The sequence below is a fragment of the Seriola aureovittata genome, chromosome 18 (genome assembly GCF_021018895.1).
Source record: "Seriola aureovittata isolate HTS-2021-v1 ecotype China chromosome 18, ASM2101889v1, whole genome shotgun sequence".
NCBI classification, from domain to species: domain Eukaryota; kingdom Metazoa; phylum Chordata; class Actinopteri; order Carangiformes; family Carangidae; genus Seriola; species Seriola aureovittata.
Window position 1 is genome coordinate 14,937,034 of NC_079381.1, and position 20,467 is coordinate 14,957,500.

The window sequence follows — 20,467 nt, forward strand, 5'->3', positions numbered from 1 at the left end:
TTGAAAATTTTCTTCCCGGACTTTGCTGTCATCCACCGCTGGTCATTCATTACCTTCTTCCTCAATGATTTTCCTTGGCTCCCTCCATCAGTTCATTACGGTATGTTAGCTCCTTCAGTCAAAACAATCTGTATGGATGTGTACCCAAAAGTAGCACCTGTGTCATCTGCTCCACATGCAGCAAAAAAAAAACACACACACAAAAAAAAACACTAGCTGCCTTCAGCAATGACAGATTAACCTCTGAAATACCCTGTGATGTGACATTGATTCCCAAGCTGCAGTGTGTCTGTTGCCTTCATAAAGTGTGTCTGTGGAGTGTCTCTCTGTTTGTGTGTGTGTCAGGGCGAAAGGGTTGGAGGGGGTTGATGTCTGCCTTCTGAGTGAGGAAGTGTGTAACAGTGTGTGACAGTGAGTCATCGATAGTGAGAGCCAGAGCCAGACACTTCTTAGAAAGCATAAAGTGTGCATGCCCGGACATATCCCTGTCTGTTTATTCATCCGCCTCTCTGGTCTTTTTGTGGATCAGTATGATTCTCCAGAGCAGAGGGATTATGACTGGATAGTGGGACGGCATCAGCATCTATCCTGGAGTTATATTTTGGCAACTGGTCTTTTTTTTTCTTAGCTGATTTCTGTAAGTTGTGTCAAACATTGATCACCTTACCTTCAGAACTGCACAATATCAGTATTCTTTTCTTTACCTGTGCGTGAAAAAGATTAAGTGTAATTGGCTAGCACAGTTGCTGATTATGGAATTCCCATATTAATAATTCCTGAGTTAGTGGTGGATGTTAATGTTAAAAACACAGCAAAAAAAAAAATAAAAATCAGGAAGATACACAGCCTCCACAATATCCCAAGCTACCAGAGACAGGAACAGTGCTGGATGGTGCAGCAGTTGCAGGTCATGTGACCCTATACACAACCATTACCATCCATTCTGAGGTCATTATCAGAATATAATGATTTTCAAATGAGAAAAATCTTGATTTGTAACTGCTACTTCTCCATGAAGGAAGTTGATGCTCATCCCCAAAATGAGATGTTACCTTATCCATTTCAGTCTCATTTGTCCAGACCTCTGCCTTTGCACCTAATCTGATGTTCATGTAACCCTAGCACCAATTACACTGAGGTCATACTCACTGTATTTTCATTTTTCTCAGAATGGGTATTTTTGTTGACAGTCTAATACCCAGATGGGATCAGCTAATCAACACAGAATGAATGGCTCATATTCAAAGCTCAGGTCTTGATGGTTCAGTCACCTTGAGGCCCCCTCTCCCTGGCTCTGAGGAAATTATAAGTCAAACACTTCAGAGCTGGACTGTTTATGTAGTACTAACTGATATAAATGTTTGGGGGCCCTGCTGTTAAGTTAAGATGACCAAAACACTGGTATGAAATATCGTAATTATCCTTTCACAGAGAATCTTGATTACCTGTTGCAGGTAGCTGGTAATTACATATAAATCATTGTGGTTTTGATGCTGGATTTCAAACCCTTTGCTTAGACACATTGCATTACCAATCATAGATACATCTTTGCATGTTTCAAATAGGTTTACATTGCCTTAGATTACGCAGTGGATGACACCCCTATTCTGTCTCCTCTTAAATCTCCAACCACATTAGCAACAGCGCCAGAGCAGGAGTAGAGCCCATCATAACAGCTGACATTACAAAATATTTTCAGTGGCTACAGCTGCTTTCTTTGCAAACTCAATGAAAATGCACCCATAAAGCCAGGACTACATGAGCCGAGCAAAAAGCCAAGCTCTTGGAGTATCTTAGTTCATTCTCTCCCAGCCTCCCTTCTCTTTCTTCTTCCCTCTCTTTCTCTTTGCCTTTTTTTTTCTTTCTCTTTTTCTTTAATTCACCTCCACTCTGGCCACACACACACTTACAGTACAATAATAAATGTGTTGAGATAATGTGGCTTGGAAACCATATTCAGTCCTCACTTGATTAAACACTGGAATTTTGCATGGTGCCCAGAAATGAGGTTAGCAAATGGCTTCGTTGGTTGCCAGCTTGGAAATGCACAAAAGGAAATCGAGGGAGAACATAGTGTCTGCCGCTTGCTGGCTTCTAAAAGTGCTTGATGAATGTTAGTGTACGTCACTTGGGATAATGCGAGTTAGCTGTGTGTGGACTCCAAATATGGCTGGAGTGTGACTGTTAGAGGTTGTAATGACTGTGCTGAAGTGCGAACCCTGCACAGGGCCCCTCTCAGAAGGTACACACCTCAGCTCTGCCTTTCCTCTGCAGATGGACTCACAATGAACTCTCAGTTTCACCTCTACCTTGATGCTGCAAGAAGTGTAGATACACGAAAAAGATCACTAATGCAAATTCTTTCTGTCAGTACGCATAAAAAGGCTACTAGCTATAATTTAGTATAACTTACCTGGGCAGAGAACTTTTCAGCATCGCTTGTATTCCTCATTATACGTCTTTATGTAATTTAACAATTATTCATAATGTGTGTGTAGGGAATAACCAGCTGGCTTTTGCTTATTGTATCTGATTTATATTTAGTTTCATGTTGCCGTAGTGAAGTTTCTTTGTTGTTTACATGTTGTGTGTGTGTGACAGTGTGTCTCCTTTTTGTAATTTTATCCCCACAGGGCCTCCAGATGTGGAGCAGGCTTGTGAGCCAAGTGTCCGCACCTGGAGCCCCAATGCAGGGACTGAGCACGGCGTTGTCGGCCTGTCGGAGTGCCCCCTCCAGGGCTGCATGCTTCAGCTGGAGTTCCCCTACCCGCTGGTACCAGACTCTCTTACCGTGTGGGTCACCTTCTTCAGCCCCGAAGAAGCAGCGCTGCCAGCCATCCACAACATCTTGCTGCTGACTGTCAGTGGGAACAACATTCCACTTGGCCCCAGTCATGTCTTCTGTGACACCCCACTGACTCTGAAGCTGGACACCGAAGAAGAAGTGTATGGGGTACAGTTTTTCACTATGGAGCAACACCTAGAGATTGATGCCACCCTCTTGGCATCCAAGCCAGACTGCATACTTTGTAGACATTGCCAACCACTACGCTACCGCCTGTTGCGCCAGCCACCCTTCACCCATGCACCACACAGTCTGATGCTCAATGAACCTACCCGCCGATATACAGACAGGTGAGTGATCTGGTAGGTGAATGTCAGTAGGCAGCATGTGTAAAACTCAGGATATTCTCCCTGACATTCCTGAGTTTAGAAATAACTAACATAAGACAGAAGTTTGGTCTTTGTCAAGGTTTAAGAAAGACCAACATTTCCTCTAAGCAGAGAAAGGAAGCCATACAATACATCAGTCATGCTTTGGCTGGAAACAATTGGTTTTACCCCAAGTATTTTATTTTAGAAGTTGAGAATTGCTGAGTGGTTAGCATTTTGCTTCCTGCTTTAGTGTGATGTAATTAGGGGTTTTTAGACAAGCCAGTAAGAAGGTGTTTATTTATCTGTGGAAACCATCCACAAAAATGTTTTTTGTAATACCAGATATCCTTTTCAATACCCCCAGGAGCACTAGCAAGCCACCACTGCTTCTGCAGTTTCAAATCTGCTGCCCAACATTTGTTTCCTAAGTCACAGGTCAATCGTTGCCCACATTTGTTTTTTCCCGTGTTCCATGAAGCAAGGGCAAACAGATGGCTTGTTGAAGGTATTATCTGCAGACTGTGGTGAGAGTTTAGTGCTTTGCTTTCATGGAATGTGCTGACTCGATAAAGATTGTGCTATACATGGCACCGCTGCGTGTTATGCCATCTCACTATCGTGCTGTCAGCGTGGTTCACATGAGAAGGAAAGTGCTTGATAAGAGGCGAAAGGGTGAGTATGCATGTTATGCAAGATGGAGTGATGATACCTAAGTTCCAGAAAGTGTCTTTACACAACTTCTTGGTTGAATGGCAGTGTCTATGGAAAGCTGTCTGCAGTGTGGGGATGTATTTATTTGGGGGTTTTGGCACACTTCAGTGATTACTGATGTACTGTAGGTAGTTTTACTGCTGTGGTATATTTCACTAGCTGTGGTTGCATTCCAGTGGTAGTGGTCAGTGGCACTGGCTGACTATTTTGTTGTGAGAGTATATGGGATCTTGTCTCTGTTAGATGGTCAGAGATGTTTTATAGCGAGTAAGTATGTGTGTTCCAGACATCAAACTCTTCAGATGAAGAATAAATGCAACAACTAAAAACATACAGTATATAGTAGTTTTTATATACGTTTATTTACCAAATAGTTTGGAACAAAACATGAAAATACAGATCCTTCTTCTTCTCAAAAACAGAAGAGATACTAGTAGTGATAGTGTACTTTATGTATAGTGTTTTGAGTTACTGTTGGTTATTGATCAATGCTCGTAAACTGGGCTTTATATTGAGTTCATGATACTGATGCGGGATCATAAATGATGATGGTGATACATATCTTTAAACAGCATGTGAATGTACTACTGTGCCCTGGGGTCTGTTTGCATATCATAGTAAGTAAATAATTATTTTCATTATTGATGAATCTGCCTATTATTCTGTTGATTAATTGAGTAATCATTTTGTCTATAAAATGTCAGAAATAAGTGGAATATTACCAATATAATTACAACACTCCAAACCCCCAGAAGTGTCAGTTTTCTATCATGAATGGCAAGCATCCAATCTTCATGTTTGAGAAGCTGGACGAAGCAGATGTTTGGTAATTTTGTTTAAACAAATGTCTGCAATGATTATTTGATTATCTGATTAATTCTGTCGATCGACTAATCATTTAATCAACCAATCATTCCAGCTCTATTCCAGTGCATAGAACTAGTGGGATATCCTTTAACAAACGACAACAAAACGAATAATTCTTACATGAAGATCCAACAGCAGAACCAAGAGTCAGAAATATGCCAGAGAAGTCAAATTCTATGATGTGAGTTTGATGATGATTTGAAGATAATGCTTCATTACACTCATTGTCTCACAAAAAACATAGAACATAGCTTTTCACACAGTGGAGTAAAGTTCACCCAGATGTTTTGGCATGCCACATATCCAATGTGAAGTGCTCTTTTTCATCGCCCAGGTCCAGCTGCTGAAATGCTTTTGTTGACCACACAGTAAGATGCTTCTTCTTGCAGCATGTTTCCATGGGGCTGGGTTGAGTGATGGAGGTGTTGTTGAAGGGGGGAGACTGACCTCCTAGCGTCAGGCCACTGGCCTTCACTTGAGTGGGGGAAAACTGAGCGAGAGGAACGGCTGACATCTTGGCTCCTTTGGCTCAATCCATGGGTGGTAGTTTGTTTGGAATGGCTAAGGGCTGGGAGGTCATGGTGACAGAGTAAATTATGGTGGGGAGTAGGAAGGGTGAAATGGAGATAGAGGGGTGGAAGGTTGGACCAGTTGGGGGTAAATCATTGTTAGGCCCATGGGGGCAATAGGTGAGGAGAAGAACTTTTGGGGGTTGAGAAAGTATGAAGAGAGAAGGTTGGAAGGTTGGGTTAGATTGATCCCATCCCTGTGAGGCACCCTAGCCCATGGGCTAATCCTCTTCCTGACATGAGTTCCAGAGCTGTCATTCAGTCAAAGCCTATCTCAGGGCTGATGTGAAGAGACCTCCCAGCCAAAAGAGAGAGAGAGGGCAGCTCTCCCACCATCAATACTACCGCTCATCCCCTCTGTAATCGGACTCTGCCCTGTTTCTGTACCACCCTTCCCCATTATATCCTCCATCCATCCCATTATACTCTGCCAAGTCTGCTGCTTCTTGAGAATATAGTCTATCTTATATGTCCTCTTAAAGAGAAGATACAGGATTTGCTTATTTATATTTTTTTGTATTTCATACTTTCTGGCTAATTATGAAAAACAGCTCAGAGCTTCAGGAGTCGTTATTGCGAGTACCCACAAACGTCATCAGTATATTTCAACAGAGGAAAAGCGTCTGAATCCTACCTTTATGAAATTTCTCTTTTTTCAGCCTTTATATTTCTGTCATCTTGTACAAATCTGAACACAACATCTATTTACAATATTGTATTGTGTATAATACAATATATATTATATATATTCATATACAGTATATTATCAGTTTCCTATCCAGGAATATGGCATGTGTAGAAGTCCATGAGGACTACTCTCTTCACTCTGTCTATAACTCATGAATATGGTTCATATTAGGAGGATTATGCAAGACTCATTTCCAGTCTCCAACATCCTATAGAGAAGCGGGGGTGTATGAAAATTTATGGGTGAATAAAAGGTGATGCCAAAATCTTCATACTTTATTAAAAATAATATTAAAATGTATTTTTTCAATGATAGAATGAAAGTTATTCTACTAACATCAAATTTAGAATTAATATATATAGTATATATATATATATATATATATATATATATATATATATATACACATAGAGGCCATGCATATATCACATATATTTTTTAAATGCATACATTTGCCTTTAAATTGTTCTTTTAAAGTACCTCTCATAGATCTAAACATGTAGTCTTGGTTTCTTAGACCGTAGGTGTAAAATGAATGGCAGTGAAACCTCAAATGCATGTCAGCTGCCACACTGACAAAGGGAGCATTGCCCTGTTTGTTGTTCTTGCAGGCTCAATCTAAGATTTCTCCTCAACTTTCTTAAATTTATCTGCTTTTCTCATCTGGGATTGCTCAGCCAAGAACAACAAGCAGCTACAGAACGGAAACACATCCATATGCATGCTCACACATAAGCCTAGTGCACACATCAGTGAAGGCAGGAACACACACACACACACACACACACACACACACACACACACACACAGATGAGCACAGACACACACTAACCCTCTTCTTGCTCTCAGTAGCAGGCACATACATTCGCACATGCTTCCATGTGTAATCACTTGGTACTATCAAAACACCTTTGAACGGCATATTACGGTGCCTTGTGCCTGACTTTGAGCTAAGATAAAACCTCTATTCCTACAGGGGTCTTGAGAAGAATGTCTGGATGCACAAAGACGCACCAATGATGAAATCTCATCACGTGACACCTTGTCTGCAACTGGAATAAAATCCTCTGTAGTATGAGTTGTATATCAGACCAGTTACATATCTTATCTAATCAGCTACAGATGAAAGTGTTGTTTTATGAATTCTGGGTGGCTGACAGAAGTCATGTCTATCACATACACGCATGTGTCAAATTACTGTACCACATCAAATGAGACCTAGAGATGATGCTGGTAATTAGCTCTTTAACAAATTTACTGTATATTTACATCCCTATCATTCTAAATGTTGTTCTTATACTGTAGTATATCCCACTAACCCAGTTCTAAGGGGTGGAGGGATGGAGAATTTGTAGAACTGTGATACAACTGCACCATTTGTTCTCTTTCATTCTTCCCTGCTGCCAACAGCATGGCTATTAGCAGTGAGGTCAGGAGAAATCAAGCATGTACCTAATAGTAGAGTAGCACTATTGACCCAATAGAGCCAAAGGTGAATTATGACACCCAGGTTACGTGTTGCTTAGTAGCATACTTTAGCTCTCAGTCCAGTGCAGGATGTAGAAACACTATTGGTGGAGTAGATCATGGATACACCCTTATGTCTGTATATATCTACCATCATATCTTCCATTTAGAAATACTTTGTTTAATTTACCATTTTTGAACTAACAAGGAATCGGATCTTCCATAGTCGTTTTCTTGCAGTCATTAAGAAGCTTTGATACGAGCAATGGCTAGCTTTGTGTTTGCTCTTTCAGAGCTCTATAATGAGTAATCACATTACTCAGTGTACAGAGTGTAGTGCCCTTTTCTAGTGACCTGAACAAATAGTGCTGTCATGTTTCTAGGGGAGCCCTTTGCCTAGGAAAGGAGTTTACCTAGATGCTTCGAGGTCAACCCTGTCTTCTCTGTTTACATATAACGGATTTGCAACAACAGGGAAACAGGGAAATGCTGTTAATGGCGTGGCATCCACACTACTCCAGAGTTTTTGAGCCCTCAAAACAGAGACTTTTGGAAATGCTGCTGGCCCTGTTTTAGTTTGAAAACTCCGGGGGTTGCGTAGTAGTGTGGACGGGCAGAAACGGAGACCTTTGGAAACATTGACATAGAGACCCAAGATCGCTCCCTGATTGGCTCTCATCAACCTCGACCACTAGTGGTGAAACTAACATGGCTAACAAATTACAAGTGTCTGGACGCACCAATGATGAAATCTCATCATGTGACACCTTGTCTTACTGACCTTGTTGTCTTTGCTAGCAGCTGTTGTGCAGTTAAATACATCTGAATTTTATAATTCTACAACTGCCTTTGCTGTTCCTCGTGCATAGTATTTTCTGCAACTAACCACCTTAAGTGTAGACAATCTGTTTACACTGGCGTGCACATGCCCAGTGTACGTTAATGGTCATGTGATATGCGTTTTCAGGTGTGGTAGTATGGACAGAGATTTTTCATGATACAGGGCTGAAATGCTAAAATCTGAGCTAAAATGCTCAATGAAAACCTATGAGTGTGGATGTACCCTTTAGAATCCAAACACTGAATCTGGGACCACAATGACAGGGCAGAGGAGTCCAGAATCAAGGTCTTCAGGCGCTTTGATGGGATAAGGGAAGTAATGATTCATGACACAGTGGCATTGGAATTCTTAGTGTAGTCTGGGGAAATAATTTAGGGACGGTATAGGTAACTCTACTGCTGCTGTCTCGTAGAGTTCAACAGTTATTGCTTTGAACTGTAACTATGAACCTGAAAGGGAAAGAAAGGACTTTTAGTTAAATGACGTCTGGGCTTCTGAGGCTGTTCAATCAGGGCTTTAGGAGTTGCATTCAAGAGAAAGTTGTGGGGTCTGGTTCAAGAAAATGTTTGCAGAAGACTGCTATTGGCACTGCCAACCGGTTTGCAGTTGTTAGCCTAGATAGACTTACAAAAGAAAATGAGCGTTGACTGTACTCAGACCACAGACTAAGAGATCGTGGTTGTGCGCTTAGTCATCCACCTCGACTAACTCCCTTTTTGTGGCGGTACACCAACATCATGCAACTTCCACCTTTGCTGTTGAAAGAGGACTGCCATTATTCTTCGGATCGCAAGACGTCACTTGTCAGAAAAGTGTAAACAGACAACTAATGCTGTCATTTTTCAGGTGTCATCGGTCTCCAAAACTCCAGTAACTGGCTACATTAACTTGACATCAGCTGAATCAAAGCTATTGGGATCTATCTTGATTCTCACTATAATTGTAGAATACCTGTGGGAAGCTACATGGAATAAACCTCAGGATAATGAGGAATAGATGACTGTTACCTCATCATATTTTCCACAGAAGCCCCTATGCCCTATTTATACAGCTTCTCTTTTTAGAAATCACCATTTACTGCTCCGTTTTCCTTATCTGTTCCTCAATTTAATTTTTTTTCTCTATGTATTTTCCTGTTCTCTATGTCCCCTTATCTCCTACTCACGCGAATCCCGCCACTTGACTCTTTCTTCTCGCCTGTTCTTGCATGACCATGTCTCTCAGTGTGGCCTGATCAGTCAGAGCAATTACTTCTCTGTGCACTGGATTACCTAGAGTATCTACAGTATCATAGTCATTATCCACTAAAAGGAAATTCATGGGCTTCCTTTCTGCAAAGCAATATCTGCTTCTCTCTTCTTTCTGTCTATTCTGTGTGTTTGCTCTCCTCAAAGATAAAGTCTCCCACAGCTTGACTTTTCCAGGGGCTAAACTAATTCAATTAGAGGGGGCATGTTTGAGTGTAGCCTGGAGTTGCACCAGCATGAGCCAATGCTGCAGAAAAGGACATAGTGTAGTATAAAAGAGAGTCTGTCAGGTCAAACATTCTGTGTTGATAATGATAAAGCCAACATAAATATCTCATCCTAGGCACGAATTCTGCTATGGGGAAATTCATTTTGTTACTTGATCTTTAGGTTCATCGGTTTTTATACTTGGGACAACACAGCTAACTTGAACTTGGTCTGCTTTCGTCTGCTGGGAATGTGATGAACAAACACAGGAGAAATGGAGGAACGAAGATGAGGGGAATAAAACAAAAGCCATGTACCGCAGTCAGAAATGACCTGAAAAAAACTTGTAAATGTAAATCTTTTGTTTGTGTTTCTTTTCTTTTTTTTTCTTTTTTTTTTTTTTTTTACATGAATCACGAAAGGCAGAGCATATATGCACACAAACAAACGCACATATGTTCACCTTTCAATCTGCTGTGGGTGTAATATGTTTGTACATGGGTATGCTGAATACCTGCTTCTTTCATTAATGTCATATCAAAAACTGAATGGTCTGACTTCAAGCTCATCAAAGCGTATGGCTTCATCGAACATCACCGAGAGACTTTCTTGGTTTGATTGCCGTCTTTAGCTTTAGCCTTTGTGGAACCAGAGCAGTGTCTGCTGGTGCTGCACTGCACTCACACTGGGGATTAGTATTATTATGGAAGAAGAGGGAATAGTGGTTTATGCCTGTGTACTCTTGTTTAAGCTTGAAGTCTATAGGTGACAGACAGTAGGTTACTAATAACAGAGATGTGTGTGTGTGTGTGTGTGTGTGTGTGTGTGTGTGTGTGTGTGTGTGTGTGTGTGTGTGTGTGTGTGTGTGTGTTCGTGTGTGTAGGAATGTGTGCGTACATGCCTGCATGTGTTGTGAAAGTTAAATGGGGATACTGTTTGAGTCCACTTATACTCTGCTATTCATGTAAGCAGTACAATATCCTTGCATGCTTGTCACTGCACTTACAGCGTTGCAGAGGGCATTCCAAAATTAGGTCTACGGTACTTGATGGTCCACATGAAATGATCTATGGCTGTTCTTCCTATTTACCCTCATTTACTGATGTTGTCCCCCACCCATATACCTAATAAACCTAATAATTTTTGCCCATGTACATAACCGATACTAGCCATGATTATACACAATTATGCATGCCTATCCCCTTTGAATAACACAGAGAACATACTGTATAGCGTGCATTGCAGTAGTCATTTTCTCTATATTGCTGATTGCTGATTTTTGAACTTTAAACTGCATAATTTTCCCTGCTGATATCCCTTGATTCCACTGTGTGTTCCATTGTCAATAATTATTTGTTTCTTTAGTTTTTTTTTTCTTCCATCTATCAAAGTTAAATATTGTCCCAGCATGAGCAAACAAGTAAAAAGCCATGAAAATATTATTATAATAAACAATGGAATGTGTTCTTGTCAGTTATATACAGTAGATAAGGGAGCCAATGGATTTCCCTTTGTAATCTAGCATAGTAATCAGCTGTCATTCAAACAGTAGGGAATTGGAACTACATTTATACATGGAAATTAAATGGGAATGGTGGTGTGCGAAGGACAATCTTCAGACAACGATCAATGCATATAATACAGAACCAACACACACACATAAAACATAGAAGAGATTTAATTATTTATTGTGTGAGAGCTCGTCTGAGTCAAAATTAGAATTCAAAGAAATTATGTCATGCCTTGGTCGTCAGTCTTTTCGCAATATATACACACACACACACACAACACACACACACACACACACACACACACACACACACACACACACACACACACACACACACACACGCTCACAAAATGTTGGGCCAAAAACTCTGAAAGCCAAAGAAAAAGAACCATGAACGAGAAACCATGACCATAAGCGACAAATCAAAACTTCAAGTGAGAAACCAAAACTATAAGCAAAAGGGAAAAAAAGAAGAATTCAAAAAGGAAAGAAAACTGTAAACAATACAGTTGCAAATGAGAGTGCTGATGTGAAGATCAGTTATCCATTTCTATTGTTTAAAATAATTTAAATAGATCAATACATGCTGAAACGCTCAAATTCTTTACTTGCCTTTACATGTTTTTTCAATTCTTGTTCGGAAGCTTGTTAACATGAAACAGGACATAATAATCTGGATTCATAAAGCTACTTGCTCCCAGCTGCATGTTTCAATTTATTTTGAGCAATTAAAGCAGAAGATTTTTTTTTGATGAGCCTGAACAGACCCTCGATGTGTATCATTCACTTGATCAGTGGCTCACAGGAACCAGTATGCCTGTTTATAGTTTAAACAGGGACAGAATCCAGCAGAACTTATTGGCAATACAAGTAACATGTAAAGGCAAAACAACAGATCAGAGAGAAAAAGTAGCTACTTGACATGATAAAAATCAGGACAACTGATGTCATGACAGCACCCTCACTTGCACTAATGTTGTTTCTCATTTACAGTTTTCTTTTCTTGAGTTTTGTTGCTTTGCTTATGGTTTTGGTTTCTCATTTTCAGCTTTGATTTTTTTTTTTTTTTTTTTTTTTTGGTTTATGGTTTTGGTTTTCTCATTTATGTTTTTTTTCCTTTCAGACTTTTTTTTCAGACTTCCTTATCATGGTGACTCAAGAAACCATCATGGCGACTTAACATCGGCAAAGTGAGTAGTCCCCCAATATTTCTCCTGTCCATTGTGTATTCATCATGATGGTTCCTTGAATCACTATGATAAGGAAACAGAACTGGACCCCAAAAGTGGGTAAACGCACGTTTATCAGCGCGTGACCGGATAGGTAGATGAGTGGAAGTGTGTGCTGAGACAGATGTTTTTATTTGTGTTGGCTAGCTTAGATACTAATAGATTGCTGCAACACACGCACACCTCACTAGCAAAAAGAGCAGCAGTCCCATCGACCCGTTCTCCACAGGCCTGGTCCGAGTATATCTCTCAGAGCACGATCTTTTACTCTTTCTCTCCTTAGCTCTGATTCTTTATCTGACGTTTCTTTATCTGAGGCTTCACATAATCCCAAAATACGTGGATTTACTGTGATTTATGCCTCTCTCTGTGCAGGGATGTGGTGCCACATGTTGCGTACACCTACCAAGTCCAAACCATATCCAGCCGGAGTGAGAGTGAGCCCTCCCCACCTCTGGTGCACGAACTGGGGTCGCCCTACTGCGGGGACGGACGAATCCAGAGGTAACAGGCACCTACGCACACACAATCAAAAGATATATATATATATATATATGTATACTAAAATGCCTGCATACAGACAGCCTATGGAATAAAACATTGTCAGAAAAAAATAACTCTTAATGTGTTTAATTTGGTATTTATCAGTGTGTGTGTGTGTGTGTGTGTGTGTGTTTTAAGTACTTCTCCCTGCTATTTTAGCTCCAAAGGAGAGGAATGTGATGACATGAACTCCATGAATGGGGATGGCTGCTCCAGTCAGTGCAAGAAGGAGCCGTTCTTCAACTGTGTTGGTGAGTGTTGTGGGTGATGATATACTTCTTGCCTGCAGTCACTGGTTTATTTCTCTGGGAACTGAAGAGAGTTAGTTTGCCGTTAGTGCACCTTGATCAAGGTATTTAACCCCTGACTTCTCAAGCAGATCTGCTCTGTTGGCACCATTAGTAGGATGTGGTTGTAATACATGGCAAAGCATTGCTTGTGTAGGAAATGTATCCAGGGCTAATATGGTCTGGAAAGAGAGTACAGCTTTATTTAAACTAATCCTGTAGGGAAAAAAAGTTATCGAAATATGAAAGGAAAACTACTAAACGAGTATTATTACACGTTGTGTCTAGCATATTTTTTAAAGGGTGATAACTTGAATAATATTGACTGATAAGGATCTAGTCATATTTTACTGCTGATATAAAAGTGATATATTAAATGACTTGTACATGCAGCATTTATCAAGTTAAGATTTTACCACCAGTTTCTTACATAACATTACAATTCTGTTTTCATTTGGATTTGACTGACACAGTTTTGTTTTGTTTTTTTTTGCATCATATCACAAAATAGCAGGGCTGTAAAGTTTTTGATGAGAACCACAGACTAACTTTGTGAATGAACAGATTTGACATCTGGGCATCTTTTATCCAAGTACCCCATGTCTTTATTTTCTCAAAAGACAGAATAATATGAATGCCATTAGATATCATAATCACTTTGACCTGTAAAAAAAAAAAAAAAAAAAAAAAAAAATCTGGAAATCATTATTTTTTACAAGGCTGAGTGATCTTATTTTACATAGTTGAGTGACTGGCATCTCCTATGTTGTTTTGTTTTATGAATAGATGGATGGTTTCCCGTCCAGTTCTCCTGCTGTCTGACAATCATTTTGCCCCCCTGTTGTGATTGTGTGTGTGTGTGTGTGTGCGTGTGCTTGTGCATGTACAGTACATGCATGCATGCACACACATATGTGAGCCTCTGTGAAGTGGCCACTTAATCCCTGTCAGATTGCTGGATGACTGCATTGGCTGTGCTGTTTTTCCACCAACTGCAGTGCTCAGGGAAGTGTGTAAGTGTGTGTGCGTGTTTGTGTGTGTGTGTGTGTGTGTGTGTGTGTGTGTGTGTGTGTGTGTGTGTGTGTGTGTGTGTGTGTGTGTGAGTCTGACACTGTCTGACATAGTTGTAGTTTTGCACAGAAATCTGACACTATAATGACGGGACCTTCTGTCCATCTGTCTGTATGTGTGAGAGAGTGCCTGCTTGTCAGTGTGCTGGAGAGTAAAAGAGAGAGCTGGATGGAGAATTGACACTGAGTATACAACAGGGCCAGCGTGCTACAGTTTGGATGAGCTTTAATAGGCTATTCACACGACTGAGCCGAATTATATCTGGACTTGATGAAATCGACAAGTTTTTTCACATGACCCCACCTGGCATTACAGTCTCATTGGCCATGTGTCAACAGGGCTTCAAGCCATAGTAAACGCAGGTGCAGATAAAGCATAAAGGAAATGTAATATGATTTTCTTAAGCCATATTCACATATTATTTCTATCACCGAAGTGATAGTTTTGGAAGGTACAAACAAACGAAACAGGTACAGTTTATTTTGTCAGCCTCTGCACCTTTCTTTTCTCTGTCTCTATCCATCTTTGGTCAACTCATCACTCTCTTTCTTTCTGCAACTGTAGAGCTCTCTCTCTCTCTTTTTTTTTTTGCTCTTGCACTCAATCACCTTTCCACTTTTTCCGTTATCTGTTTATTCTATCCCTGTCCAAATTCAAATACTGTAGCGATACTTTTTCTCCTTTTCCATCCTTTCCCTCCTCTTCTCTCTTTAGCTCACACTCTGCTCTGTTGCTCCTGCAGCTTTCACGAGCCACTGTTCGAGCTTCCTCTTGTCCCAGTCTCGCTCCCTTCCCTTCTTCTCTGCCTCTGTTCCTGCTGAGTGAGTGGCGGGAGCGTATTCTGTATGCCCCCTCAGTAGCCCCTCGTTTCACCATTGGCAGAGCACAGAACTAACTTGAGTTTTTGGCTGTGCTGGGGAGGGCTGGAATTTCGAGGAGGAGGCCCCGGCCAACTTGGCACAGAATGCCGCCTTTCCCCCTAACTGGAACCCCACCGGCTGACACTGCTTTAGCTGAGAGCTGAGAGCAATGAGGCCCAGGCAACCTCCCTGCTCTGCTCCCCTCTCTTCCAGTCCATAAGCTTCCAGTTCCAGACCTTAACTCCGGGTGGGATGTCTGGAAAAATTACTGCTGTATCTTTCTTTACCTCTTGACTTTGTCTGGTTCCCCCGCTGCCCCCCCCCCCCCCCCCCCCCCTGTGTTTGTCTCTCTCGCTCATTTTATCCCTCTCTCCCTTTTATTCTTTCTTTTTGTGTCTTTCCTCCTGACCTTAACATATTCTCTCATCTCTACTTGTAGATCCTCACACACTCAAGAATTTATCCTCTTTTTTCCCCCATGCACCTTTTATCCCTTACCTTCCTCCCCTGTTTTTTTTTTATCTGGTCCTCTCCCTCTTGACCTTCCAAAATAACAAAGATAAGGTTAGAAATTGTATTCCAAAGGATCAGGGGGTATGAAAGTTCTATAAAAAAGGATGAGAGAAGGGGGGAGAGCAGGTAGTAAAGGTTGGAGTTTGTAAAACCTCACCTGCATGGTGTTGCACAAATGAAAACATGCTAGACACGGAAGAGAAATGTGGTGGAAGGGGTTATGATGAATCTGACCAGCTGACATTAACTGTACTCAATCCTCGCTTTACCTTTTAAAAAAGTCACAAAAAACACATCCAGTGGTTTATTCGAAGTTACAGCTTTTCCCTGTTCTCTTTTCACCTGCAGAGGAGCCAAGCATGTGCTACTACTATGATGGTGATGGAGTGTGTGAGGACTTTGAACGAGAGACTGGTGTGAGAGACTGTGGCCTCTACACCCCCAGTGGTTTCCTGGACCAATGGGCCTCCACCGTCGAGGTTTCCCATGAGGAGAAGCCTTACTGCTCTGGTGAGGTGGCTGCTGGATACCCTGCTGTTACTAAGGTAAGGCCATGATGCACAGCTCCTCCCATCTAATGCACATTACAGGTGCCCTCAGTTAAAAAAGCAAAATAGTTTGATGTAATTTATCATGTCAGAGGTTGACAAGCATTCAATTTTCCAAATGTAGACATAAAACCAAATACAGCTATAGTCATGTATTCCTGCTTCAATTTTTGCTCGACACAAACAAAAAAAAAACTTATTTTGCTAGTTTACCAGTTAAATAATTTTAGAGACTGGGGCATTTAATTAGATGTCTCCCATGGTGGGTGCGGACGTTTGCTGCTCTCATTAAAGTAATGCTTATTGAAGACAAGAGAAGAAGCCATTGATTCCACCTAAGCCCGGTGGAAGCATTGATCTGTTGCTGTCGCAACGCAGAGAGGGCCTGATTGCCCAAAACATTAGGGTGAGACATACACACACACAGACAAACAGACAGACACACAGACAGACACACACACACACACACACACACACACACACACACACACACACACACACACACACACAGAGAGCTTTGGACAAAAAGAAGTGCATTAGGCTCAATCCTATTTAATCCCCTCTCTAATATGGATGGTCAACGCTAAGGCTTGTTGTTGAAGTATACTATCTCCTTTAAAGCCATTATTTATTATATCACTTGTCCAGTCTCTTGATAGCTTTCAGAGTATTTGTTATTAAAACCAAATGTTAACTTACTTACTTTGATGTTGAGAGTGACATCAATATCCATTGTTAAATTTTATGATCACAAATATTTTAACCCTACAAAGGAGAGATGTTTTTGTTCAAACATTAATAAGGCTTTGCTCCTCCACACTGACAGTGCTGTCTCTTGTCTCTCTGAGGCATGTGTGTGATGTTGGAAGTGTGTGATGTTGGAACTGGAGCTTGTTCCCACTACTGATGATGAATTTTACAAGGCCAATGTACTGGTTATTCTCGAACAGCTGTGGTCAGGTGCCTTGCTCAAGAACACTTTGGCAAGGATTTACGCAAACAGAGGTAGGAGATTAACCAACACCATTGAAAGCATTTGATATTTATATGGCACTGCTTTGGTCTGAGCAAAAAAAAAAAAAAAAAAAAGGAATGTGATCCAACTAACAACATTGCAGATGTTTTATTCTCTGAGAAGAATGAGACACCAGTGGCACATGTCCATATAACCATAAAGAAAGGATTTCTGCTGTGAAGGACACATTGTTCATACAAAAAGTACTTTTACTGTGGAGAACACACTGTTCCCCAAGGGTCATATGTGATGAGATCACCTCGTTACAAGGCCACTGACTGTACACTCTATGTGAACACACAAGTGCATGTGTGGAAAATATGCAAACACAGGTTAACAAAACACTAACGGTCTTGTTACTATCTCTCTCTCTGCCTCTCCGCCTCTCCTTTTCAGTCTCTCTCACTTTCTCACACATTCTGTCACCTATCCAGGAAGTAGACTGTTACATCAAAAATAGTGTCCTCAAAGCCCATTCCTGTCACCGACATCATGTTGATGTAATCACTGTTTTCACTCCAGTAACATGCGCTTCAGCAGCATCAAATGCCATCTCTTCACCTCCAAATAAACTTTGACTACACTGTGTCCTTGCAGTTTCGAGCATGCGCACACACAAACAAAAAAACCAAAACACTGCGTGTTCTGGCAAACACATGCACACACCGTCATGCACATTTATTTGCTTGTGGTAGTCCCCTGGAAAATAAAGCTAACATAACACAGGCTCAAATAACTGAGTTGAGATCCTCGCTCAGGCAATGGTCCTGAGCAATTCTGCAATTGGATGCGTGTGGCTATGGCGACTGTCCTGGAGGCTCTTGCCACAGATGAAGCATGTGAGGGTTGGTTCTGGAGATGAAGAGCAGGCGAGTATAGGCTTGACTTCATTCGTGGATCCAGTTAAAATGTGGCCACTTTAGAACAACATATAAAACACCACAGTGGCTGATCAGTAGCAAAACAAAGTTATCGAAGATGTTGTCTGTTTTGAAGGATCTTTCATGATTTCTAGCCATCTGGTATTTTAATTGCTGTTTTTGCTGATGTTTTTCTTGATGGCACACAGGAATCTGCCATAGATCGCCCAACGAATAGTCATTTTTAAGGAATCTGGACTGCATTACCTCTCTAGAGTGCTCTGTTCTAGCTCTCTCGGTTTGTGGGTGATTGTTTACGTAACGGGTTTGATTTTCCTGGGTGACCTTCAAGATCTGTCGGTGCAAAGGGATGAGAAAGGCATTTGATGTGATAACAAACAAGAGATCCAAAGTCCGAGCCTCAGATCCACATAGTTACTTAGGATGGTATACTGTTGATCTATGATCTTTATTGAGGTTTTGATGCAATTTTTCTGAGCAGTGTTGTCTGCCAAAAGTGCTGTGGCTTTGCTGATACAGACTCACATATTGCCCTTGACGGGAAGTTAGAAAACTGTTGGCGTAATAGACTGTTTGGCAACTTTAAGATGACTGTCATCAATATTAAAATGGCGAGGATTGAGAAATGGCGACTGCAGCTGGACTGCAAGGCTTATTTTTCTGCATTCAAGGGAGACAACACCGAATATATTACTTGTTGCGTACTTTAAATTTGGCGTGGAAAAACAGTATGAACCTGACTCATCAGGTCACCTTGTTGCAGGCTCTATATGATACGAATGTCAGCTTTGGTGAGAACTTGCAGCATCCAACTCATTGACACTGAGTTGACTTCAGTTGTGTTGGAGCATAGCTGGACATTGGTATGTTAACGAAAAGTATTCCCTCTGCGGGTAGCAGATCAATAATTCCTGAGACTAAATCTATCTGACAACAGAGTTTTTGAGTCATTTCAAGGGAACTGATTGGTGTGCAGAAATAAATGCTGGTGGGAGATCGGTGAAGACAGTGTACTGTAGTTACTTTTTTTTCTCTTCTTGCTCTTATCCTTCAGATCAGCACTCATTTGTCTGAAAAGTGAATAAACTGTAGCCTTGTCAGAAAGTGCTGGGTAAAAAAGATTAATCGTCCTATTATTTCACTTAATCATTTTAATAATTTCACTCTCCTGCTTGAAGTCACTGAGGTATAAATATGGAACATGTCGAGACATAGTATCTTTTCTCAAGACACAACAGTTGAGAACTTTGAGTGACCATGCATAAATAAGCTTAAAGGTAACTCTGCCAGGAACTAAGCTGCTGCCGAAATGGCTCTGGGGTTAAATAGTGCACTCGCTCTCTCTTTGTCATTCACCCACTCTCTGTATACTAACCTTAAAGTGAGTGAAGTCATGACCATGATGCTAAATAAGGATAGTAAGATCCGTACACTGGACAGGATCAATGTCAGAGATAAGGGCTGTTGGAAGGTGAACCTTCAGCCCAGTCTGAGGTCCTGAGCTCTGTGGGACAGGTTTTCATTAAGGATATCTCTGTACTTGGCTCCAATCAGCTTTCACTCAACCCTGACCAGTCTCCCTGTCCCTGCTGCTGCAAAACACCCCTACAGTATGGTGCTTCCACCACTATGCTCCACCACTGGAGACATGATGCTTGGAATTGAGACCAAATAGTTAAATCTTGGTTTCATCAGACCAGAGAGTCTTGTTTCTCACAGTCTGAGAATCCTGTAGGTGCTTCTTTACAAACTCCATGAAGGCTTTCACGTGTCTTTCACTGAGGTGAGTCTTCTGTCTCGCCACTAAACCCCAGATTGGTGCACTGCTGATGGTTGTCCTTCTGGAAGTTTCTCCCATCTCCACACAGGATCCCTGGAGTTTAGCCAGAGTGACCATCGGGTTTTTGGTCAACTCTAGGAAGACTCCTGGTTGTTCCAATCTTTTTTTCCATTATAGAGGTTGTGTGCTCTAGGGAACATTCAACACAGCAGAAAATTTTGAAGCCTTCCCTGGATCTGAGCAGATGTGAACTCAACACAATCCTGTCTCTGAGCTTTGCAGGCAGATCCTTCAACCTCAATGGCGGCTTTCTTTTGCTCTGATATGCATTGTCAGCTGTGGTACCTCATATAGACAGGTGTGTGCATCACGTCCAATCAGCTGAATTTACCACAGGTGGACTTCATGGTGTAGAGTAGCACCTGAGGTAAATTTCAAGTGTCATAGCAAATAGTCTGAATACTTCTGCCAATGAGA

At 41.2% G+C, this 20,467-nt stretch overlaps 1 protein-coding gene across 1 annotated transcript in view; it reads left to right on the plus strand.

Annotated features, from left to right (window-relative positions):
* pappaa (pregnancy-associated plasma protein A, pappalysin 1a) overlaps positions 1 to 20,467 on the plus strand; it is an 89,608-nt gene that overhangs the window by 21,634 nt on the left and 47,507 nt on the right. Inside the window, exons 7-10 of the mRNA XM_056404099.1 lie at positions 2,634 to 3,135; positions 12,868 to 12,996; positions 13,195 to 13,286; positions 16,115 to 16,311. Of these exons, the coding sequence (XP_056260074.1) occupies positions 2,634 to 3,135; positions 12,868 to 12,996; positions 13,195 to 13,286; positions 16,115 to 16,311 (920 nt within the window). The remainder of the gene's footprint in view (positions 1 to 2,633; positions 3,136 to 12,867; positions 12,997 to 13,194; positions 13,287 to 16,114; positions 16,312 to 20,467) is intronic.